The sequence below is a fragment of the Equus quagga genome, chromosome 2 (assembly GCF_021613505.1).
Source record: "Equus quagga isolate Etosha38 chromosome 2, UCLA_HA_Equagga_1.0, whole genome shotgun sequence".
Classification (NCBI taxonomy): domain Eukaryota; kingdom Metazoa; phylum Chordata; class Mammalia; order Perissodactyla; family Equidae; genus Equus; species Equus quagga.
Window position 1 is genome coordinate 101337861 of NC_060268.1, and position 25695 is coordinate 101363555.

The 25695-nt window shown below is 43.3% G+C and overlaps 1 protein-coding gene across 1 annotated transcript in view; it reads right to left on the minus strand.

The window, feature by feature from the left end:
• Nucleotides 1-25695, minus strand: part of GRID1 (glutamate ionotropic receptor delta type subunit 1) — a 252864-nt gene that overhangs the window by 219490 nt on the left and 7679 nt on the right. Inside the window, exon 3 of the mRNA XM_046652796.1 lies at nt 6647-6817. Within this exon, the coding sequence (XP_046508752.1) occupies nt 6647-6817 (171 nt within the window). The remainder of the gene's footprint in view (nt 1-6646; nt 6818-25695) is intronic.

Genomic DNA, 25695 nt, shown 5'->3' on the forward strand with positions numbered 1-25695 from the left:
AGCATGGTTCAGACGCCCTCATTTCTCCCTAGGGAACAGTAACCACTGGTTTCCTTGTCTCCAGCTCCAGTCCTCCCTTCGACTCAGCGCAGAGCTGGCTTTCTCGGATGCACATCCCGCCTTGTCATGTCTCCAAGGGCTACACCCTGCCCTCAGCATCCTGGCAGCTGCCCTCCTCTCCAATTGGCCTCCCGATACTTCTTGCCTCTCACCCCTTGCTTCAGACACACTGAACTCTGCCCCTGCTCCCCCACGCCTCTGGGCCTCTGCAGATGCCATTCTCCGTAACTGGAACATGCTACAAAACAGAGACTAAAATTCTCAATTTATTTGGAGTTTCTGAGAATTAAGATACAGAACATTTGCGGGAAGTCTAACACAGGAACTGGCATATAATAAGGGCTTACGGGTGTTTGTGGAATTAATGAACGTTGGACGAATAGTTTAAATCTGTTCTTGGAAAAAACACTAAGGTAAAGAGATGTCAAGGTATTTGCAAAGAGGATGACTCTTAGAACATAAGTGATGGAGGCGGGAAGCCACACTAGGGAAGGATGTAGAAGCTCTGTATGTATGTTGCATGTGGAACTGTCCATCTCCAACCAGAATCTGGGGTGTGCATGTCCACAAGATGTGGAAATCCAAGCAAGGCTTGCATTTCCAAAGTCAATTACCTACAAAAGAGGTGGGTCCTCAGAAGGGAAGTAGGGGAGATGGAGGCATATCTTTGGGAGGCAGAAGAGAGAATTCAGCCATGAGCTCGTGCCTAAAACTCGCAGCTCATGAAAAACCCAGGCAGACACTCCTGGCTGCTGGATAATTAAAGACCAACCACACGAGGACCAGGGACGGAAAAACAGATTTTATTTTTTAAGAGTTAGCACCAGAATTCCCATTTCTCCAGTAAGTATATTTTATTTAGGAATATACCTTGTGTCAGCAGGAGCAAAGGCTACAAGTAAGATTGTTAAATTGACTTTCACGAGGAAATAAGGAGAATTTACTCTGGAGTCGAGACCCAGAGAGACAAAATAGAGGGTGGACAGGGGAGCCAGCAAGATGTGGAGAGAGGATGGGGCACTGGTGGGGAGGGAGGGCAGGCAGGGAAAGTTCCCCAGCAAGAAGCAACTTAGGACATCAGAGGCTGTCTGCACAGCACCAATGCAAATGCCCCATTGCGACTCCCGCTATGCACGTAAGACACCATCTCTGAGACATGGATTTATTGTCTTGTTGAAACCAGGAAAGGCACTGATTTCTCTTCTGGGTCAGCACCAGGTGGGATGGAGGAAGCCTCATCAGAAGCTCAGATGATTTGTTTACTTACTGAGTCCTCAGAAGCAGGATTAGGGCCAAGAGTAATGGAAATATAAACCCCCCATGAAATGTACTGAACTCTTCAGGAGAGAGATTCGCTTCCAATCCTATCTGGACCTCAGCAGGCTGAGACCTGTGCCCACCCCCACCAGACTGGAAGGGAGAGGCCACTGGAAGATGATGGTCCTGCTGTGTAGCCGGCTGTCTGCCGTCCCTGCACTCTGTGTGTGTTTCTCCGTAGTAAATCTGAGAATTTCAACAAGTCATATTTGGGTGCCCCGGCCTTGTCTCCATTATATTCCAGGGGTCCAGGGGATTGTTATCCATCAACATTATCAAGGTAAGAATCATCCTTGAGGGTAAAGGAAGATGAATGGTGGGCCAGGGTCAGAGCCACCTGGCTTTGCATCTCGCCACTCGACCATTATCCGCCCCACACCAAAGCTGGAATCGTGGGAAATGTTTTCATTAAGAAAGGCTGCATTTCCTGCAGGCTTCTAAGGAGTCCAGTTTTCTCTTCCCTCCATCATTAATCAAGCAAAATAGACTGTTCGGGGAGACCTCACAGAGGGAAACAGCAGGAACTGACCTCTGACCAGATCCTCAGACAGGCTCTGGTCATCCAGCAAAGTCAGACAAGCAGCCGGCAGAGAGTCCAGCTGGGAGGACAAGCTGATGCCCAGATGTCACAGCTTGAGAAATTCATCCCCAGGCGAGGCCTCTCTGCCAAACTGCTGCCAGCCCACCTGTCCTGAGAGAGGGCATCATAGCCAGGCCTGAGGAGGGCGCAGATGGTGGCAGAGGGCAAAGGGGATAGGGAGCTCTCTGCGTGGCTGAATTGGAGGGGGCATGTGGAGAGTAGGGAGGGGCATCTGTCCATACCCGAGGTCCTCTGGGCTCCAAATTCACACGTGGCCACCTGCAGCCAGAACAGCAACCATTGCACCCAAGGAGACCACCTGTGCATCTGCCTCTGACAAAGGCATTGATGACCACGCTTCTCCACGCTGGTTGTGAAGGGTTCCATCTGGGTCTTCAGGACGAAGGAAACCAGGGAAAGTGAAATGAAGCTCAAGGTAGCTGAGGAATGGGGAGGCTCAGCGTTTTGCAGAGAAACGATTCTACTAGCAGCTTGATGAAAAACGTGCAGCCAAGCAAGAGTACAGAAAACCTTAAAGAAACAGGGCCTCCTGGAGGAGGGGAAGTTTTGAAATGCTTTTATAGACTGAGCGTGAGAGGCACGATTCCAGCTAACAAGCCATTCAAGAATTTTAAAATGCACAAAGAAGAAAAATTCCAACCCGAGGGAGCATTGTATAATAAATAACACCACATTAGCCCCCCAGCAAGGCCCAGGCTCCACGGTGACCAGACAACACAGCTTATACCATTTGTCTGCCCCATTTGGAAACACATTCGAATATAAATGGAGTGGCAATGTGACAACATGTCTGTTACTTCAACTGCAGCCCTGAAGTCGCCAGGCAGGCAGCGCAGTTCTGAAGACGGAGTAAGTTACAGATTCTCCTCTGAGCAAGGCTGCCAGTGAAATCTTAGCAAAGTCTCAAGGTTCTTAAGGACTCGTTATCACTTTTATTAACTTACTGAGTCAGGCGAACCCTAAGCTAACTTGTCAAGAAAACCAGAATGAGAAACACACAAATAAGACAGGACTTTGTAGGGAAAAATAAACAACTGCCCCGCACTCTAGCAAATACGATGCTTTTGAAGCCACAAAAAGCCACTTAAGCATTTTTCTTCCAGGGGACTTTCTCTCTACTAAATAGTAACCAAATTGATTTGCTATAATAGTGCTTGGCTGGCTTTGGAGCTCAGACAGCCCTGACCACTGGCCTGACAGAAGAAGACGGAGTTTCTGAGGCCAGCTCAGTGCTGAACTGGAGAGATGGATGATCTCGTAAAAATTCCCTGTTCCTGATGGTCCTCATGACAACTTCTAACCCAGAAGAATCATTCTAAGGGCAGCCGTCTGACGGAAGAACTAAAGATGGACTTGAGAGCTCCACTTCCAAAAGTATTTTCATTAATTTCATCAAGACAAAGTTAATAAGCCATGACATAAATGTGGTTTTTTTCCTTAAGTTAGTTGTTCTAAACATGTTAGAGTCTTCTCTATAAATCTCACAGCTAGAGGCTAGTAGAAATTAGTCTGCCTTCTACACTGTCATTAGGAAAGAAAGAAGTGGTAATAGCTACTGAGGAAACCTAAGCGGAATGGCTTGCAAATGAGATGAATCTACAAGCTGCCCAAATGGTTGTTGGGCAGGATGAGTAAATAAATCCACATTTCCCTCTCGTCAACCCCCACACAAGGAAGCAGGTGCAACAAATGGAGATCGAGACGCCCTTAATAAAGTATTTTATTTATAGATATATAAAGAGGTTTCTAAGGGCAGTTTAACTTGTGTTAAGACCTGCATTCTAACAGATCCACTCCATCAGTCCTTGTGGAAGTTCTCCAACGAGCAGGTCTTGTATACAGAGCTAAGTGGGTCTCAAAGCCACGGCCTCTCTTCTCCCATGCAAGGCAGCTCTGATGGAGTGCCCTCATGAGCACTGTGGACAGTAAGTGGTGCATGATGCATAGGATAAGGGGCTGGACAGACCAGAGATGCTCTCCCACCTGCTCTGATGCTTTTAAAGAGCATGCTCAGGAAGATAGGTGGACTATATCATACAAAAGATGAGGCTATGTTCACCCTTGCCTTGGAAACCCTGAACCCGCTTGGCCACCTCCTCCATAATGATCCTGTTAATAACCCAGCCTTGTTCTAAATGCTTGCCATATGTTCTCTCATTTAGTTTTCATCATGACTCTAAAGGGTAGGTAATATTTTAATCCCCAATTTACAGAGGAAACTGAAGCAGAGAATGACAAATAAAAAATAACACGTTAAAAAGTTAGTAACTAGAGTGACCGGGATTCAAACCCAGGCAATCTGGTTTCTGTGCTGCTGCTGCTACTACTACTACTACTACTAATACTGCTACTGTTACTAATACTACTACTGCTGCTACTGCTGCTGCTACGACTACTGCTACTGCTACTATTACTACTACTGCTGCTACTGCTACTGCTACTAATACTACTACAGCTACTAATACTATTACTACTGCTGCTGCTGCTGCTGCCACTACTACAGCTAATGCTACTATTACTACTACTGCTGCTACTGCTACTAATACTACTACAGCTACTGCTACTGCTACTATTACTACTGCTACTATTACTACTACTACTACTGCTACTGCTAGTGCTATTATTACCACAAGATCTCTGTGATGTCACTCTTAAATGTTGCTCTTTGTGTCGTGCCTGGGCCCCAGCAGGAACAGAGAGAGGTAAGGTGGCTGGGGTTCTAGGTCTGATATTGCATTCACCACATTTGATGACAACGAGCCACATGCCTCAGAGCCGTGCCTCTGTTTACCCTCTTAAGGGGTGTGTGTCATCTTCTAATACCCTCTACTGGATCCCTCCTCACTACCATCAGTCTCCCTTTCTCGCTTGTCCTCCAGGACAGATGCTTTGCATCCAGTGTGCCTGACGTGCTACCAAAGAGCTCACCCGCACCTTTAGTCCACGGCAAAACAAGTAATCATAGGCCTTGATGAGATACCGTCCCCTCTCCCTCCACCCCTAACCCATGCAGCGTATGTCTGTGCCATGGGAAGTGGCCCCTCCTTAGCTCCTCAGGCAGAAGGAGTGCAGCATGACTAAGCAAGAACTGGGAAAATGGATGGGGGACACGGGGCAGGGTGAGGGCAAGGCTGCATGTGCTTGGATAAGAAGGAAGCCCTTTGAGGAGAGAGAACGTGGGGGACCTTCCAGGGAGTGAGACCCTCCCAGGAGCTGGCCCCACAGAGTGACAGGGTGCCCTCTCCTCCTTGCCTCAGGTGGGGATGTGGGGATGGGCACGCACTGCCTGAGCCATGTCATCTCACTGCGCTTCCATCCACATGGGGAGCGGGGGTAATCAATACAGAGGCACAGTGAGAGAGTCTTACTTGGCCCTCACCTCTTCTTCCAAACTCCAGAAAGGAGGAAGACAGAGCAGGCAAGAGCATCCAAAAGTACAAAACCTGGCATCAAGTACCTTCTACCCCCCAGCCCATATGCTCCAGGCTCTCAAGTCCACGGGTCCTGCAGAGGCCTTAGTCCACTCTCTTGGCCAACCCTTCACCACCTTAGAAAGACCCAGACATTCTGATGGCTCCCTGGAGCAGTGGACACGGAGGGAGTGGGAGTTACTCTAGTTAGAATCACAGTGTCTGCTGAGTTTCCTCATCAATCAAGGACATATTTCTAGCATTTACCATCTGTTGGGGCACATTTCCTTCCCCCCACCAAACATAAGATTATAGAATGGATTTGATGTCTTGGCAAATGACATGTGTACCCAGCCCACTCCAGAGATTCTAATAATTTCCCTCCCCAAAATGTGTGCCCCTGATAAGATGATACGAAAATGTCCTGGGGTGGGGCAGATACTCAGGTGGCAGATACAGCCATCTCTGTCCTGCAACACTGATTTCCACTCCTTATGCGTGGTTGAGTAAAGGAGGTGTAACTAGTTTCAAATGCTGAATGGCAAGCATATCACGTGCACAAACTTCTGGACAATTTTCACAAACCCACTTGGGAGAAATTTCTTTTTATTATGTGGCTCCCACCAAGCATCAAATGAAAGTTTTCTTGGGCACGATATTCCTAATGGCAGATTCTGGGCCCAATGGACAGTCTCCACTGTGCTTCATTGTTACCCCAAACATCCAGGGAGAAAACCACCTCTCACAACAGGTCACAGCTCCACATCCTACTCCCAGGTCCCAAAAGAAGCTAACAGAGATTACACCTATGTCAAGCCAGCAATGGAAGGACTGACCATGAGCCTGTCATCTGATCTTGGAAGGAATGGAAAACTTAAAACAGGTTCAAGATGATGACTCCCCATAGGAAGCCTCCATCCCCAGGCCTGCCATGTGAACCCATCCTCCAGGAAACTGTCATCACAGAAGCCTAAGAGACGAGAATCTCCTTACTCCCTAATCATGTTACTTTTACATACAAGAGGCACCCAGTGAGCTAATATGCCCTGTCTGCTGACAATGGGGATAATTGCCTGCTGATGTTTCTCGGAGGCACTGCCCAGTCGACTGGTTTCAATTTCAGTAAATGACAGAGTTCTAGTAGTTAAAGTCGGTGGGCAAGAGGGCTCAGCGGGAGTTGAGGCATACAGTCGCCCGAGGCGGGCCAAGGGCATGGGCCTTTCCCCTCCTGGAGGGAGCTGGCGAGGGGAGCACTGACCTGCAGCATCTGGAGGTAGCCTTCCTGGGGGTCACAGAGCAGGGAGGAGATGCGGTGGTTGTTCCTCATGCATTTCTGGTTGTCCTTTGCAGACGGGAAGATCTGCCGGACCACGGTCATCCTGCCAAGGGCGCTGTGGACCAGATCCAGGATCTCTGGGTCGCTGATTTCCTGGGAAGATAACCAGACTCATTCTTACCATTGACTCATGAACTATTTCTGCAAAAGGCCTATGAGGAGGCGTCTAGATCAATAGCCGAAGGCATTAAGGGATGGGGGCCCAGGTCACTCAGTTCGTTAGTTGCTTATTTACAACCAATACTTGCTCATCCTAAAATGCAAACAGGATTACTCAGTGTCTTCCCTGAAGGCCAGGAAAAGATATCTGAAGCTAGACCATCAATGCACTGGCTTCCTCGGAGTCCAGCTCTTAAGAGCCAGTGCTGTCAAATGTCATGTTAGGCCTTAGCTGGAAATAAAGGCTAACTTTCTTATTGGGAGTCATCTACCTGACTTAGACAAGGAAAACTGGTTTTCTCTGACATAGCTGACCAAAATTCAATGAGTTTCTCCTAATTCCTTAATAATTAGAATTTTTTTAAAGATTTGCATATAAATTTTGAAAATATATCCATTCATTCACTCAGTCATTGCACAAAATCTACCCAACATCTCGTCTGTGGTCTGTGCTGTGTTAAGCACTGGGGATACAACCGTGAATGAGTCAGGCCTAATCTCACCTGGTGAAGTTCAAGGTCATCATAGGATGAACTATGAGGAGTGATGTAATAAGGAAATCTAGAGGCAAAGAAAACTCATTGTGCTTCCACGTTAGACCATTTGCTAAGCTCTTCACACAAATGAACCTCATTTGGTGCTCACAATCACCCTAGGAATTCTGTGAGGTGGATCCGATTATTATTGTCCATTTCTAATATGCACTCTCAAGCATAAAAGTAACAAAGGGGATAGGCCACAGGGAGCTCTTTCCAGGAGAAAGCGTCTGTGAGGAATTAGCACTGAAGCTGAACCGGAAGGACAACTTGAGGCAAAGTGCTGGCATGTAGTGGGGAGGGGCAGTGCAGAGCTGAGCCAATGATGCTGCTGCTGATGGCCCTGGCAGTGGTGGCCCCCTATGGCACACTCTTCCAGGAAGAGGCAGCAGGGTGCCCCTCCGACCTGGGGAGGGGCAGGGCCACTGGCAGAAAGGGAGAGTGGTCTAAGGCAGGGCTGGATCTTTATCCTGGGCCAGATGTGGGCGAGGAGGCTCCGTAAACCTCGCTGAATCATCCACACCAAGGGCGATGAGGGGCCCTAGAAAAACTTGAGGCAGAAACAAGCCACAGTCAGACTTACATTCTTGAAAACCTCTGGCTGCTGTACAGAGAGAGGATTAGAGAAGAGCCAAACTGCTCCATGGTTGGGAGCAGCACAGGACGACAAAACATGGAAACACACATGGACCCAGGGTTTTAGCGGTGGGAAAGAGTCAGGTTAAGAAAGCTCTAGTTCACTGACTGTCTCCAAAAAGTGACTAAATCTGTGTTGGCTGCAGGTCAAGATTTTAACTGTGAATCACTATGTTTTAAAACCAGTCTTCAGTCTTCCTCCTTGCAGACAACACATTGTAGCTTTGAGACAAGGAGATGGTATAAATGGAGATGATGAGGGTAGAAATTAGTGATCAGGGCCTTCAAAATCCCTTAAACAAGAACATGACAGGTTGAAGGGTAAACAATGTATTTCCGGTTCTTAGGGACCTGATGTAAGCGTGAAGGCTGCTCAGTTGAAACCACGTGCTGGAACCAGAAGAAAGCAAGAAATGAAGAGTTGCATCCTTGCAGAATGAATGGTCAATAGTTCCCAAGTATGCTGAATTGCAGTCATCTCAAAAGAACTGAAACACCGTCACATACTAAATCTGGGTGTAGACCACTAAATTTTGTATTTCAGACAAAATTCTGTTAAGGGCAGATGATCCTGTTGGATTGGGACCTACAGACAATCAAAGGTGGAGAAATTGCAGTGTTCACCTCTCAGGATCACCAGGTGAGACAGGCCCAGAACCCAGCTGAGCTTCAGGACACGGAGCAGAGAAAGCAGCTGAGCCTGGATGTCTGTGCTCTGCTCTGCTCTTAGCTGCCCTGCCAATGGAGGCCCCACCCCAAGCATCAGATCCTGGGATCAGAGAAATCACTTTCCCATCTAACAGTCAGCAGGACTGTAAGAAAGATTCCTGTGAACACCATATACTAGAATTTTTAAAATCTATCCTTAATTTTTTAGTAAAAATCTCAATCCGTTTATATTGGACTATGATTACTTATATATTTGGATTGATTTCTCTCATGTTATTTATATTACATATTTTACTGTTTCCTTTTTCTTCCAACTTTTTTTGCTTCTGTTTGGAATGATTTTGTTTCCTTTTTCATTTTTTTACCCTATTTTGGAAGTTATATTCTCTGTTACTCTTTTATGGGTTATCTTAGATATTTTAATATGCATACAAAGTGTGAAATTAATCAGTATTTTTTTACTCTCCTCTTCAATATCTATCTCTAAGCACCATCATCCCAACTAATGTGATAACAGTGGTCAATATCTTAATTCTATCTTTCTTTATGCCTTCTATTTCACATAATTTCCAGTGTTTTATACAGTTAATATTTGTCTAACTTATCAATATATTTGTTAGATATTCTTCTCTGGACCTCAAACCTTACATCTGGGATCATTTTCCTTCACCTGAAATACATAATTTAGGATTTCCTTTAATGTGGGTTTGTTAGTGATAAACTTAGCTTTTGTTTGCTGGAAAATATCTTTATTCTGATCTCATTATTGGAAGATAAAATTCTAAGTTGACCACTATTTTCTCTTAGCACATTGAAGATAATATGGTCCTATCTTCTGGCTTTCATTTTTGTCCAGTGTCTTTGTGTCCTGTGGCTGCAATAACAAATTATCACAAACTTAATGGCTTAGAATAACAGAACTTTGTTCGCTCCCAGTTCTGCAGGCTAGAAGTCCAAAATCAGTCTCACTGGGCTGAAATCAAGATGTTGGCAGGATGCACTCCTTCCAGAGGCTCCAGGGCAGGATCTGTTCCTTGCCTCTTACAGCTTCTGATGGCTGCCAGCATCTCTTGGCTTGTAGCCACATCACTCCAGTCTCTTCCTCCACGGTCACATCACCTTCTCTTCTGTATAATTAAACATCCCTTTGCTTTTCTCTTATAAGAACACTTGAGTCCACTAGGATTTTCCCAGATAGTCTCCCCATCTCAAGATCATTAACTTAATCACACTGCAAACTCTCTTCTGCCACATAAGATAACACCCACAGTTTCCGAATTGGGCCCTGGATATCTTTGGGGTCCTTATCAGCCCCCTACCTCAGATACTGGGAATCAGTTTAACTCCGTTCCTTTGGAGATGACCTGTATGTTCTCTTCAGATGCTCTTTAGTTTTTCCTTTGGCTTTGGAGCCCTGCAGTGTCACATTGTGTCATGTCTGGTGTGGATTTTTTATTTTTACTCTGCTCCTGATCCTTGGGCTTCCTATATCTGGAGTTTGGTTTCTTTCTCTAATTCTAGAGAATTCTAAACTATAGTACCCTTTTATATTATTTCTTCCCCATTATCTCTTATTTCATTCTAGAAATCCAACATTATCATTCTATCTTCCATGTGTTTTAACCTCCCTTTATGTTTTCCCTCTCTTTCTTTCTCTGGCTGCAGGGTAAATAATCTTTCCATATTTTCCAGTTCATTAATTCTCTCTATATCTGTGCCCATTTTGATATTTAATTTATCCTTTAAATTTTTTAAGTCCAATTATTAGGTTTTGAATTTCCTGAAGCTCTCTATCTCTCAATTCTGCTTCACTTTAAAATGTCTTAAATGTCTTTTATTCCTTGCTCATATATTCCAGCATCTCTTTATTTTTTGAAACATATTTAAGCATCCTTCTTTAACAGTCTGTGTCAGATAATTCTAATCTCTAAAGTCATTTCAGATCTGATTGAACTGTCTTTCTTTCCCCCTATCCTTCCTTGCTTCCTTTTTTTTCTTTCCTTCTCTTTTTTTTCTTTCTTTCTCTCCTTCTTTCTTTCATGTATGGAATCTTATTTTCCTTAGAACTTGCTTGTGAATTCCTTGGAGTCTGACTGGAATTTGCATTACCTCAAGCAATGTTCATGCTTGCTTCTACCACCTACCTAGGAGCACTTCCCTTCCATAACCACAGAATTTAATACGGAACTTTCCTTTGGGCTTGGGTCTCAAACCTGCTGGAGGCTTATCAATTCTCAAGAAAATTTCCCCCCTCCATGCAACTCCAAAGTCAAGATAGGAAACTGCCCTTCTGCACAGTGAGTTCATTTCTCATAAACCCTTACTCTGAGAATCTAAGTTTCTAGCTTTATGTGGAAATCTCTCATTAAGCCCCACATTTAATTGGTTCTTACACTTGTTCTTATATGTTCTATGCCCCACACAGCCAGAAGAATAAAAGCTCAAGGTCTTCACAGTTTGGCCAATAGATTCAAGGCAAAAACTAAATCTGAAGCTCACATATTTCCCAGACTTTCCCTTTTCACTATTTGGCCCCTATGGTCATTACTCTCAACTGCTTAGTGATCTATTTAAAAATACTTTTAAAAATATATTATATTCAGTTTTCTTAGTTCTTTTCCTTTTGGGAGTGTCATTCAGGCTAATTATTCTTCCATAAAGACATCTACTAAAGCTTTTATACAAATTTTCATTCTTTAGCTCATAACCTTGCTCTTTTTCTGGGACACACACCCATCTCCCAAACTCCTCATATGTCTTGACTGGGTAACTGACTAAACTTTAGTTATTATGTTACAATTTATATTTGCTTCACTTGACTGCCTTTTCCTAAGTTCGTTGTCATTAATATTAGAAGGAGGGCTGTTTCTGAGGGGCCCAAGAGAAGCATGTGCAACTTTCCCCATTTGGTCAAATCTCAATTGTATTCTTGAGTCATCTCACTATTGTGGGTGAAAGAAGGTAAATATTCTGCAGGTTCTACCTTATTTTGTCTGTTGCTCCAGAAACATCCCCCTCCCCCGAATTTCTCCGTTATCTTCCTCTCCTACAATCAAATAGGTTCCACTCATAAATCCTCTCTTATCCGTATTGCTCACTCAAAATATGATTTCTGTAAGAGATGATGGCAACTTGGACTAGGATGGTTACAAATGGATCATCTTCAGAGATAGCTTAACTATCTAGTAGAATCTAGAGCACATATTAATTAAATTATATAATTAAATAATTATATAATTATTTTTATATATTAAAATTATTTAAAATATATTTAAAATATATTAAAAGAATTAAAATAGAGCAATGGCAAATACTGCGGGATCCAGCTCTTTTTTCAGTGGAAGAAGTATTTGTAGTTTGAAAACAAAAATATTGTAACAACTAAAAAAAGTAGAGATGAAACAAGGGATAAAGTTCCCAGTTAACATCACATCCTTTTTGCCAGTCATCAGGAGGAAAAAAAATACCCTTTAGTGCCTCGTGGCACACTTAAAGGACGATTTCTATGAAAACAACAAAATGTGAGACTTGCTTCATGCACTGAATAATAAAAATACTCACCGCCTCTAATTTTGTGCTGAGAATGCACACTGAAGCTCAGACAATCTTCACTTTGAGTCAAATACATTATTAGGAAACCTCTACAAATATCTACTTCAATTACAAAGAATTAAGACTAAGAAAAAGTTAGATGAACTCTAAAGAAAAGCTAATCCTGGGGCTGGCCCCGTGGCCGAGTGGTTAAGCTCGCGCGCTCCGCTGCAGGTGGCCCAGTGTTTCGTTGGTTCAAATCCTGGGCACGGACATGGCACTGCTCATCAGACCACGCTGAGGCAGCATCCCACACGCCACAACTAGAAGAACCCACAACGAAGAATACACAACTATGTACCGGGGGGCTTTGGAGAGAAAAAGGAAAAAATAAAATCTTTAAAAAAAAAAAAAAAAAAAGAAAAGCTAATCCTTACATCCTCCCAGAAGGCTTACTTTAGTTCACTGATTGAAAGCAAAATTGTCCTTCTTATACAAGATAGTAAGGAACAGAATGAGATGTAATTGCCTCCATTCAGAGGCAATGTGTGTCTTCAGCCAGGGTAGCTGGCAGGCTCCAGGGGGACTTAGCATTCCAAAAAAATTTAAAGTATACAAGTATGTGTGCATTTTCCTGTAGACAAAGCCCATAGGCTGGATCAGATTTTCAAAGAAGGCTTTGACTCAAAAAAAGGTGGTGAACAACTGATATGGAAGCTAGTGATCGTTTTTAAAATTCTCCTTATTGTGAACTATGAGAATAAGAGAAAGTTAAGGAAGACAGAAAAGAAAGAAAGAAAAGAAAGACAAAGTTACAGAATGATATATCAAATAAGGTACATTTATAGTAGAGATGTATGCAATGTAATAAAAACAGATGTGAAGGACACACACCAACTTCGGGAGAGTGGCTGGCACTGGGGAAGTAGGTGGGGATGACAAACAGATTTGCAGCCTACCTGACGGCCTTGTCCCTCTTCTTCTGTGCTGGCAGAACCGCAGGGTGAACAGGTGCCCTTCCCTCCACTACGGGATTCGAGGTGGTAGGAGGCGACCCCTATACCCAGAATCAGAGGTACATCCTGCTTGGTCTGAGCCGCCCTGGGTGGTCCTTCTACTTTAGGTGGTTGTAGGGGAGGGTGCATGACTCCATTTCTGGTTGTGGAGATGTGTGGGGGGTTTCCTTGGGAGATTCTGAGTGTGTCCGCTCAATCCTAAGACGATAACCAAGAAGAGACGGCACTTTTCTGCCTCTTGAGGTGTGAATCATGGGGAGATCCCCCTCAAAGGCAGGCCCAGCACATTGAGGACAACCGACAAAACAGGAGTCCTGAGATATTATTTAGCCTCAGAATCGCCCTGCCCTGTAAACTCACGACCCATCTCTGAGCCTTCTCTAAGTTGAGATAATAAAATCTCAGGCCATTTACGGAAATTGGATTCAGATTTTTCTATAACTTAATCATCAGAAACAACCTGACTGATACCAAATTTAATGGGACTGCTATATGAGCACAGAGCAGACTTCAATTATATCTGAAATGGTTGATTTCTTAAAAATGGAGATCTCAAATATGGAAAAATTTAAATTGTGGACATGTAGATGTTTGTTACATCGCGCTCTGTATCTTTTAAGCCTCTTAGAAATATTTTATTTAAAACAGAGAATCACTGTGGAAGTCTCACTCCGCAAAATGTCTGTTTGAATAGCAAAGAGGATACATTTTTATAATGAGGAGAAATCATCAAAGTAGCAATTAAAATGGTAAGGATCTCCTTCTTCTAAATATACATTTTTGGAATACCAGATGCAAAATTCATAGACAAATAAGTTTTTGTCTGATCTTCACGACTTCAGTAAAATTTCTGAACCTTCTGACATCAGGGGAAAATATTATTAAACATTTATAGAGAAGTCTAAACTTACATAGGGCTATGCAATCACATTATTAGTCATTACTTTTTATTCCTTAGAAAGACCTGTATCTATCAAACATCTGCATGATACCAGCATTATTCCATCTCTGGAGAAATAATAAAATTTATTTCTCTCCTAAAAACCATGGTGTCAGGTAATCTAAAGTTGATGATAGTAGAGAAACTTCACAGACAAAGCTGGCTAGAAAGAAGTTGAGAAAATAGAAGGAAGATTCAATAAAGTCGTGATGAAAAAATTACTCCCACGGAAGTCAACAGGCTTTTCAGAATGTCTGCTATATTCAGATCCCTATGGAGTGCTCGAGACAAGGAAAGCTACCCATGCATTGTCCATGGAGACAAGGACATCTTGGTGAAAAAGAGAGGGTAGGAGGGAGCTGCCAAGGCTTGGAGCTGGTTACATTCCCAGGACAGAGGATGGTGGAAGGAGAGCATCTTCTGAGTGGTTGTTCTGACCAGAGATAAACCCTTTCTCATTAATCATCCCGTATAAACTCATGGGGTATGCCTGAGTCTCCCATTATACACAGGATATAGAAAATTGCAGAAAGGATCCCTTGCTCCCCAAAGTGTGGTCCATAAACCAAGAGCATCAGCATCACCTGCAAGCTGGTTAGAAATGTGGAATCTCAGACCCCACGAGAGTGTAGGATCTGGAATCAGATGGGTTTGGGTTCCAATTCCTGGCTTTTCTTCTTCATGGCTGCGTAAGTTGGACAAGGCACTTAATTCCTTGGAGTGTCATCTGTAGACAGGATAACAGTACTTCCCAGGGTTTTTAACTTAATTCAGTGGCTTTAATTCAATGGGATTCAACATGTCCAGCACAGAGCTTGGCAGCAAGTACTCCTTATCCTTCTGAGTCAAAAGCTGGGTTCTTAGATAGCCAACAAAAGACCTGCCTTAGCCTGGCCTCCAGGTGAGCCAGAGCAGCCCTTTTTCTGCCTCTCCTGCCACTCCATCTCTCCTACAGCCTCCTCCACACGCTTAAGGGAGCCTGTGGCAGACCAGCCCAGTCTGCAGTTAGCTGTTTCTCACGCCTCACCTCCAAGAGACCCAAGGATACTCAACCAGTCTATCATTAAATAAAATGGCCTGTTGGTTGAAAATCCGTATGGCTTCCTTTATTTTTATAAATGACACAAATGGTTTCTGCTCACAGTGAAGCCCACATTCGGCCTGCCCCTTCTGTCCCAGGCTGCCCCAGTGACAGGTGGCAGAGCTCTCCCCCAACCCACCTCCTCCATCACAGCCCATTCCCATGAGTGAGCACAGTCAGACCAGCCAGCAATAAGCAGCTGGCCTTGCTCCCTAAAGACCTAACCTGGCTGTGGCTACAGGGCAGGATGGATGTCTCCTCAGGGTCTCTGTACAGTTCCCAGAAACCCTCCCCAGGCCTGCTGGTTTACCAGGAGAATCTGCTGTCTCGCCCCGAGAAGCCCAAAGTAAGTCCCTCGAGCTTTGAATTTTTAGTGGCTCTTTTATTCTATTTCATTTAATTGAGTTTTTATTTCATTACATTTTATTCTATTCTATTTGACCATGAGCACAAGATGGACATCTGCCCTCCAAGGAACCAAGGGACCCACACATGTCATCAGCATTTATTGGGACAGTCACTAAAGCTCCTTGGCTGGCTGGTTATTTATGCATGATGGAGGGGCTTGAGTGGGCTATCTCTGAGACTTATCTACCCTTCCCATCAGCTCTCTTCTCTTCTTTCTTTCCGGCTCTTACTTTAACTTGATTCTTTCCTGTTTCCACTCTCTCCTTTGTCTCACTCATCCTCCACCCACCTTCTCTTTCCCTTCTTTTCCTTCCATCTCCTTCGGCCTTTCTGCTTCCACCAACCTTGCAAGTTCTGAATCCTCACAACCCCATGTCAGCCACCGCGGCTCATGCAGTTTCCCTTAATTCCAGCAGACTCAGAATGTCTAAGGTGGGTCAAAGCAATTCCCAGAGTGGTTCAGCGATTGCTAACCTCAGCCCAGCCTTTTCAGATGTGATATTCCTGAAATATGCTCTAGGCTGGACCTGAAATGTATACTTCTGTAGGTCTGTCCTGGGTATTGAAAACACGAAAATAACTGTAAGGACCGGCTAGAAATAGCTTTGTCACAATTTGGAGGGCAGGGCAAATCTAGAGCGTGCACAGTTCCACAACTCAGGGCAGAGTCTGAGTAACAGTCCTCTGGGTAACAGGGCTCTCAGTCACAGGCAGAGAAGTGGCAACCCTACGTCTCCAGCAGAACAGCGTGGAATTCACCCAGAAAGGGGGTCTCATGAGCTGCATCACAAAAGTCCACCTACTCAGATCCTCTGGTTCTTTATTGTATACCCACAACGCTGACTCAGATCTGGGGGCACTGTGACTTCTCAGTGCTCCCCGCACAAAAACAGAGGGGAAGTGCAGGTGTCAACCCATTGCTCCATCTACGCTGGAGTTGGAACCAGAACACCTCTCAAGGCCAGGGTGTGTCTCTCAGATTCTGCTGTTGCCTAGTGCTGAGCACCAGGCCTGGCAAATACTTACGAAGGAAGAAGGGAGGGGATGGAGGAACAAGTGGAGGAGGAAGAGAGAGAAGACTGGAGGGAGGGAGAGGGAGAAAGGGAGAAAAGGAGAGAAGGCATCTTCAGAATTCCCCACAGAAAAATGTGAACCTCGAAAATTTTAACATTTAAAACTCTGACCTAAGTCACTATCTCTATAACACAAAGCCAGTGCTTTTTATTCTGCTGTTAAATTTTTAAAAGCTGGCTGGGGCTTCAATTTGCAGCTTACTCCCCAGGCAGATATTCAAACAGAAAAATAAATATAATAGTGGCTGATCCTTCACAGCACTCATTTGCTTGCTTGCTACAAACCACTTTAATTATTTTGTTTGCAATCCCTATTTACTCGCCTCAAGAGAATATTTAAATCTGCTTCTATTTGTGTACAACTATCCTTACCACTAGGAAAATGTGACCTTATGATTCACATTAACACCTGGTGGATTTTTATCCCAAGGAGCTAACAGAAAATTATAATTTTTAATTGCATTTACCATTTAAAATCCAGAAATATTATCAAAAAATGATTCCAAAGATGATTTGAAAATAAAATTGCATGGTCCAGAGCCCCAGAGTGGATGGTTGTGAAGGTTACAGCTATGTGTTTAACACATCAAAGCCCTCACATCTGAACTAGATCCAATTGCGGAGACCCAAAGGTAAGAACTGAGAATATAAATTCAGAAGAATTGAGGACATACAACATTGTAATTAAGTGTGCAGATGCTGGCCATGATGGATTGATAGGGGCTGAACTTACCTCTCACCTTAATAACTAAAAACAAACAAAATATATGAAACAACAGTTTTCAGACTTTGGACAAAGGCTGAACAGTGGCACCCAAGAGAAAAGAAACAAAAGAAGTCAGCTTGAGCTTACCACTTAGAGAGACTTTCCACGTTGTAGCAGAGGAAGCGGAAACCTAGGCAAAGCCTGACGGTCTCCATGAGTCTGGGTTCTGAGGAGGCCCAGGCAGTTAGAATTCATAAAGCAGGATTCCAGAGAAGAGAGATCTACACAGAAAAAGCCCTCTAGAAATGTGGAGAACGTCTCCTTTGAGTCTTTAGCTGTGTATGGATTAGTGCGTGTGTGTCAGGAAACTACCTGAGTCCAGGGAAAGGGTCACTTGAAAGGATCAGGTTTAATAATCCTCAATAACGGATCAAATTAGCAACAGACTAAAGACTGTTTTTGACTTGCTTAACAAAGCTTCAAAGCAAGTCTTGAAAAACCAAAATATTCCAAAGTAACTTAACTGTTCCCCGGGGGGAGAGGGGGAAAATGTACGTAAAGGAATAAAAAGGAATCAATCATCCAACCATATGAAGTTCACAGTGTCTGGCATCTAATCAAAAATTACCAGGCATGCAAAGAAACAGGAAAACCCAACCCATAATGAGGAGAAAAATCAAGCAATAGAAACAAGCCCAGAAATAATACAGATGGTAGAATTAGTAGAATAGGACATTAAAACAGATATTATAAATATCGTAAATACACACCATATGTTCAAGAAGATAGAGGAAAGTAGGTGCATGATATGGAGAGAAATGAGACACAAACAATTTCTACAAATAAAGATGCAATATCTGAGATGAAAAGTACTCTGGATGAAACTAACAGCAGATTAGACACTGTAGAAGAAAAATAAATGAACTTGAAAGCATGGAACCAAAAAGCCTCCTAAATGAATCACTGAATGAAAAAAGCACTGGAAAAAATTAATAGAGCATTAGCGAGCAGTGGAACAACTTCAAGCAACCTAATACACCTGTCATTAAGTCCAAGAAGAAGAGAGAAAGGGAAGGGCACAAAAAATATTTGAAGAAATAATAGTCGAACATTTTCTAAATTTGATGAAATCCAACCCAAGCACATAATGAGAGAGAAAAATATAAATCTTAAAGGCAACCAGAGGAAAAAGACCCAGTATGCAGAATGAAATAAAGATAAGAATGGCAGCTGATTTCTCATCAGAAACAAGGCAAACCAGAAGTCAGTGAAATGACATGTTTAAGGAATGAAAAGACAAGAGGTGGAGAATTTATCACATACCAGAACTACAAGAAACTTAGATGAAATGGACAACTTCCTCGAAAGGTGTAAACTACCAACCTTCACTCAGAAAGAAAGACATAATCTAAATATCCTTATATCTACTAAAGAAATTGAATTTATTGTTAAAAATCTTCCCAAAGGGGTTGGGGGGGAACTTCCAGGCTCAGATGCCTTCACTGGTGGATTCTGCATACATTTAAGGAGGACATAATATCAGTTCAATACAAACTCTGAGAAAATTGAAGAGAAGAAAATATATACCAAGTTATTCCAGGAGGCTAGCACTCCTCTGAAAACAAAACCAGACAAAGGGTTTACAAGATTAGAAAACTACAGACTACCATCCCTTATGAACATAGATATAAAACTTCTTTAAAATATCTTAGCTAATACTTTGAATACATTGAAACATTATTCACAATAGCCAAGACATGGAAGCAACCTAAGTGCCCACTGACCGATGATTAGATAAAGAAGATGTGGTGTATATATATATATATATACACACAATGGAATACTGCTCAGCCATAAAAAAGATGGAATCATCCCACTCACAACAACATGGATGGACCTGGAGGGAATTATGTTAAGTGAAATTAGCCAGATGAAGAAAGACAAACACCAGATGATTTCACTCATACGTGGGATATAAACAAACATATGGACAAAGAGAATAGTTCAGTGGTTACCGGAGGAAGGGGACTGGGAGGTGGGCACAGGGGGTAAAGGGGAGCACTTAAATGGTGGCAGACAAGTAATAACGTACAACTGAAATTTCACAATGTTGTAAACTATTAGGAACTCAAGGAAAAAAAAAATCCAGAATCTGAGCACATCTCACTCCCTCTGCTCATACCACCCCGGGCAAAGCCACCATCAGCTCTTACTGAAGGCCCTGATTTTTAAACTTTTTTTCCTTTTTTCTGCCCTTTCCCACTCCAATCCCCCCAGTGTATTTTCAGTATAGAAGTCAGGGCGGTCCTTCTGAAACATGTTTCAGAAGACATCACTCCTCAGCTCAAAATGCAGCAGTGGCTCATCAGCTCACTCAGAATAAAAGCTAAAGTCCTTGTAGTAGGAAATGCAGCCAAATCTCCTCATGCCCTTTCTCACATACTTCAAGCCATTGTCCAATTATTAGGTATCTGCCTATAATTTCACCCCTCAATTGTCACCATACTTCCCCATCCCCGTGGCTCGTTGCTGTGACTACTTCTGATCTGCAGTACACGCCCCTCCCAGGGCTGTGTTGTGTGAGCTGAGGTACAAAAATCTAATGGATAAGAGAGCCCCTCTTCCTGAAGCCAATATCTGGAGCAGGAAATGGCATTTTCTATTAAACTGAACCATTATGCTAAATTGGAATTTCCCTTAGAGGCACCGTGCTTTAATGATATGAAATTCCATAGTGAAGTGCCTGGCACACATGCAGCTTGGCCAAGGGAAATGACTGAGAAGCAATTTCTTGACTCTAAAAATTCTCATCCACAGGAGGATATAAAAAGTCCGGGGGAGTTAAAATTGAGGGAAAGAGGATTTAGTGAGGAGCATTTCTCTGAGGGGAGAAGAGAACTTGGATGTGCTTCCACTCCCTAGAGGACCAAGAGGGGCACCTGCTCCCTCATTGCAAATCTTCTTGGAGGGCCTTCTTTAGGGCCATTGAAAACTCCCACAAACAGAGCCAGGGCCTTGAACAAGCAGGATTCCTTGGGTTTTGTCATAAAAGCCACTCGATGTTGTCTTCCATGCGCCTTTGGGCCCACTCATTCCCTTCAACTCGATGACAATTTGGGAAGGTTTCATGACTTCTTTGTTCATTAATTAGGGTTAACAGAAAATTCTCTGTCACTTTAAGTTGCAAAGCCAAGTTTTGATTCAGAAATTAAAATGATCTAGTCCAATATAATAATTGGAAGATTTACTTGGCTTGGTGCAGAAATGTTGACCCTTAAAAGACATACGTCAACATGAATCTCCCATTACCGGAGGACGGGCCTGGTTCAGAGGCAAGTACTACATGGAGACAACACAGGCTTTGGAATGAGATCAACTCGAGCTTAAAATCCCCACTTGTCTTTATCCAGCCGTGATAGTTCAGACCTTCTCTGAGCCTCGTTTCATTATTTGGACTCTAGTGTTAAGAATACTCTCACAGAGGTTGTTGTAAAGATCAAACCATGTAACAAAACACTAATATATCTGCATCGAGGACATGAGCAAGCAAGCCACAAAGCTAGAAATAGACATGAGCAGTAAATATTTAAAGTGTTTGACGTGCTAATAAGCAAAGAAATATAAATTAAAACAATGTGGTGAGCCTTTTTTCATCTATAACAATGATACAAATGAAAAATGTTGATTATATTCATGTTCACGAGACACAAGATTGGGATGAGACAGGCACTCTGACAAAAGGGGCTCAGGCTCTTTGAGATCACTCATGCTTCGAAACAATATTTTTACCATCATTAGAAACCAGAGAGACGTCAGCAGATCTAGCAAGAAGGATGTAGATTTCAGCATTACTTTCAACAGCATTAACTAAACTAAGTTTCCAAAAATGGAGATCTGCATAAATTATGTCGTCCAAATGACAGACTACTATGAGGCCATTAAATATTATCTCAAATGCTATTTACTGACATGATAAAATGTTAATGATATATTATTAATTGAAAACAGTTGGACACAGAACTGAACATAACAGGAAAACCTCAATTTGGCAAAATAAACTATATATCTGAGGCTGTTTGAAAGGATAATTCATGGGCACACTAATAGGCATTTTGTTTTACTATTGTAGAAGAGTCAAAAAGAATTAGAACAATTTTTCTCTGCTTTTCCTCTGTCCTGTCCCTTCCCTTCCACCACATGCACTCACACACACCCTCAGAAGCCAACAACACCGTATGCTCCAGAAAGTTTGTGCTCTTCTTTCTCCAAGACGTTTTCTTTCAACAAACAGGTGAACTCAGAAATGATAGTTGGCTGTGGAGCTTCTGTGGCTTAGAGAGTGGGTGTGGTCCTAACGGCCAAAGCCAGGAGCTTCTGGCAGAGATAGAGAGGGGGCAGAAGAGGAGCTTGGCAGTGGGGGGGTGGGGGGGTGGGTCTCCCCGTCTCCTAATACACATCAGTCCTCAGATGGGATATCGGAAAGGAGTGGCCGGTGGCCAGTTATGGAGGCTGGGTCCCAAGCACTGGGTTCTCTCAGGCTCAGAAAAAAAAACATCAGTCTGCCTAACGTTGAGGACCAAAGTGGATTAGAACTCCCTGAGGGTCTACAGAAATCCTTCTATGATTGATCTTGACAGTATGAAACCCAGGAACCTTTGTACAACCTTCATGAGGGCAAGGAGGAAGCTATCCTGTTATAAGGGGTTCAAAATTTTTGCCATTCCTTTAAATGAGATTTCATGGACAGACTTAATTTGTTTTGAAATAATGGCTATACAGCATCCAAAGCACAGCATGGCACACAGTAGGTATTCAACGATGTGAGTTTCCTTGCTTCTGAAGGCAATCACTCAACTTGCTGTTCTTACAATGCTCTACCACAAACAAGCAGAAATCTGAGGGTAGGGAGGAGGCCATTCAGACCCCATTGGCCTCACAAGGTGAGTTCTTCAGCAATCCTTGACCAAGAGCCCCACTCTGCACCTGGCCAGGAGGAACACCATGCATGATGATGGCAGCACCTGGCTCCCTCAGCCCCTCATCACCTCCGAAGCCGACAAGCCAGTCTCCAGTGATGCAGGAAAGTGCATCTTAGTTCTGATCACTGACTATTAAAGGGTTTCCTCACGCCTGTTTCTGAAACTACAAGATATTCATTTGAGATTCTTTAACCAGCTCTAAGAGACAGGCTGGTCCAGTTCACATAACATCCTCTGGTTTGAGACAATGCAAGAAAGAACGAAAGCTGAGCCTGCTGTCTCCATGAGCCTTCAAACATCATTTAAGACACTTCACCAGAAGTTCTGGTGGCTTGAATTGTCTCCTGCCTCCATTTCTGCTTCCACCTTCCAGCTTTGAAAGGACTCTCCTTGGGAACCCCACCAGGGGCCTGCTATACCCTATGCTGCGTGTGAAGGCAGCAGCCGCGTGTGTATGTATGTGTGTGTGTTTGTGCGCACAATTGCTTCTCGCCTCTCCACGAGATGAATCCAGCCTGGCAAAGGAGGTGTAGTGTCAGGGTAGAAGGCACAGATGATAGGGTCTTTCTGGCACAAGCAGTAAGTTCACGCGAATCCATCAGAACCCATTTGTGGGAAGAGCGATGGATAGGAATGCAGAAAGGTAGAGACACTATCCTTTAGTTTTCAGTCACATTTGCTACACGTGGTAATTAAAGCTATTTTTAAAACTCTCCAAGCGTCAGCACTCCTTTCCCAACCATTCTTCTGTCAAAACTCTGCAAAACTACAATATACTTATTGGGAACAACTGACTCACGTCTGAAACGTGGAATCTGATTCCACAGTAATGGTAGAGGCCTGGCTGAGCTTGAACTTGAACTTTGAACTTGACTGCAAACTGCAGAGGATCAGGAGTGTCTCCTATAACCACGGCCTACCTGTAGTTTAGTGATCCAGGAACACATGTTTTTCACCCACGATACTATAAGCCCTCCCAGGGTGAGGAACACATGCCTCAAATTCTCCTATGCATCCCCAGTGCCTCATAGGTATTTGGTCCATGGAGATAAATGAATGATAGATTGTCAAGAGTTATATATCTTGGTAGGGAGACAGGACTTGGAGGAAGAGGTTAAGGACCACTGAAGAATCACAGCCTGAATTCTCTGGGGTGTTGGAGAAGAAAAGGTCATGGAAGAAATCAATAGTTGTTGCAAATTGCAGGGAGGGTAATTTGAGCTGAGTCTTATAGGATGCATAGGAGTTTGGAAGGCAGAGCTAGGGAGAACTAAGGTCCCCACAAGCCCAGAACATAGTTACAGAGGCTGTAATTCAGGTTCATCCAGGCAATGACTCAAGCCATGTCCCTATTCCCCTGCCCACCTCATAAAGACATGGAGACCTGGCATCAATTCCTTAACTCTGGGTGTGCCCTTAATTAAGTCCAAAAGATGAACTTTCCTGCAGGATATCAGCTATTTGTTAGTAAGAGGAGGTATCTTTTAAGAGTGCTTGTGTTACAGGCTTTTAATTAATATCAGCCCTGATATCATTTCCCCTACATTGACCCCAGCATATATGGGGTTAAAACCAAAAGCACTCATTCTCTTTCCCTGTTTCTTTAGTTACACTCACATGTAATTATCTGTTTCTTTAACCTTTGACTCCCTGAGCTTCACAACCAAATAGAAGTTACAAATTGTTAAAGTCCAGGGGCCTCACGCTGGGTTCACGCTAAAGTTTGGACTAATCACGGGTCCTTGAAGTTTATTACAGGGAAACTGATGCCCAGAGAATATCAAGAAGCTTCAGCTTCCCAGGCCCCAGCTCCTTGGCTTCCTGGCGCCAGAATCCACCATGCACCATGGATGCAGACAACCAAGGACCTCCACCTATAGACTTCCTCATCTCACCACACCCATCTGCCTTGCAAACAGCCTCACAAGACCAGATGCTGCCCGATGGGAAAATGCTGACCAGCTGGGTCACAGGCTCCCCATTCCCTACCAGCAGGCACATTCCTCACAAACTTTTAAAAACCCTTTACCCGCTTCTTAATGGGGAGCCAGCGGTTCTTAAAGAGCTAGCCTGCTGCGTGGTCCCTTTGCCCAACAAAGAAAATAAAAGCTGATGTTTTTCCTTTTCACCCAAACCTCTGTTCTCATTATTTGGCTTGGCACCGAGTTCAGAGACTGAATATATGCCAGGCCCTGTGATGGGTCACTCTGGTGAGTTATCTCATTTAATCTTCACAACTTTCCTATGAGGCAGCTATCATGAACCCTACTGAGCAGATGGGAAAGTTAAGGTTCAAGGAAGGAAGTGAAACAATTGGCCCAAAGTCAAAGAAGTGGTGAGGGTTGGAGCCAAATCATATCCAGGGTGTGGTCCGAAAGACTGACCTAGAACACAACAGTACGTCACTGCTTTCTCAGTACTGCTCCCCAAATCCGCCATCTGTGCAGCTCCAAGTGCCCTCCCCCTGGGGCTTAGAAAAGGGCTGAAGAATGATATTACATAACAATTTCCTCATGTATCTGTAACCATAAGTGTTACATCTCACAGATTTGGGGCTGAGAAAGGAAAATAGATATATTCTGATTAACAAATGGAAGTACATTTCCAGTAAATACTGTTTGTTCCCTTCAGATACTGTGCATGTGACATGTATTAGCTGATTTGTGTGGGCTTTGCAGACTTCTTTCACCTTTTCCATAGGAGATTTTAAAAAGAAGGTGCTAATATGTAAAATAACATAAAGGGAAGAAATCCAGTCATAAATAATAAAAGTTTTATAATAAGACTTTTCATGACAAGAACTATATTATTGCTTCCCAATTATGAAAAAAATCAAACATTGCTGGCATTTGGTCATGTATTTAGCATTTAGTGAGTGCTGTGTGTGAAGGGGAAAGAGAAGAGAGGGGCAGTGTGGTATAGAGTATATATTTCTTAATATATATATTAATATATATATATAAAATATATATATATAAGAAATATATATATATTTCTTAAATCTGGAGTCACTCACACCTAACTTCAAATCTTGACTCTGCCACTTACTAAGTGACATTGAAAAGTCAGTCCACTCCTCTGAGCCTCTGTTTCTTTATCTGTCAAATGGAACAGTACAAGTTGAAGCACCTAGAGACTTGGTCCTCCAAGCCTTCCGCACATTCACCCCAGGTCAGCACAGCCTCATAGCAGCAGCACCTGACATCAGTGGTCAGTCCTATCTCTGAAATGGTCTCT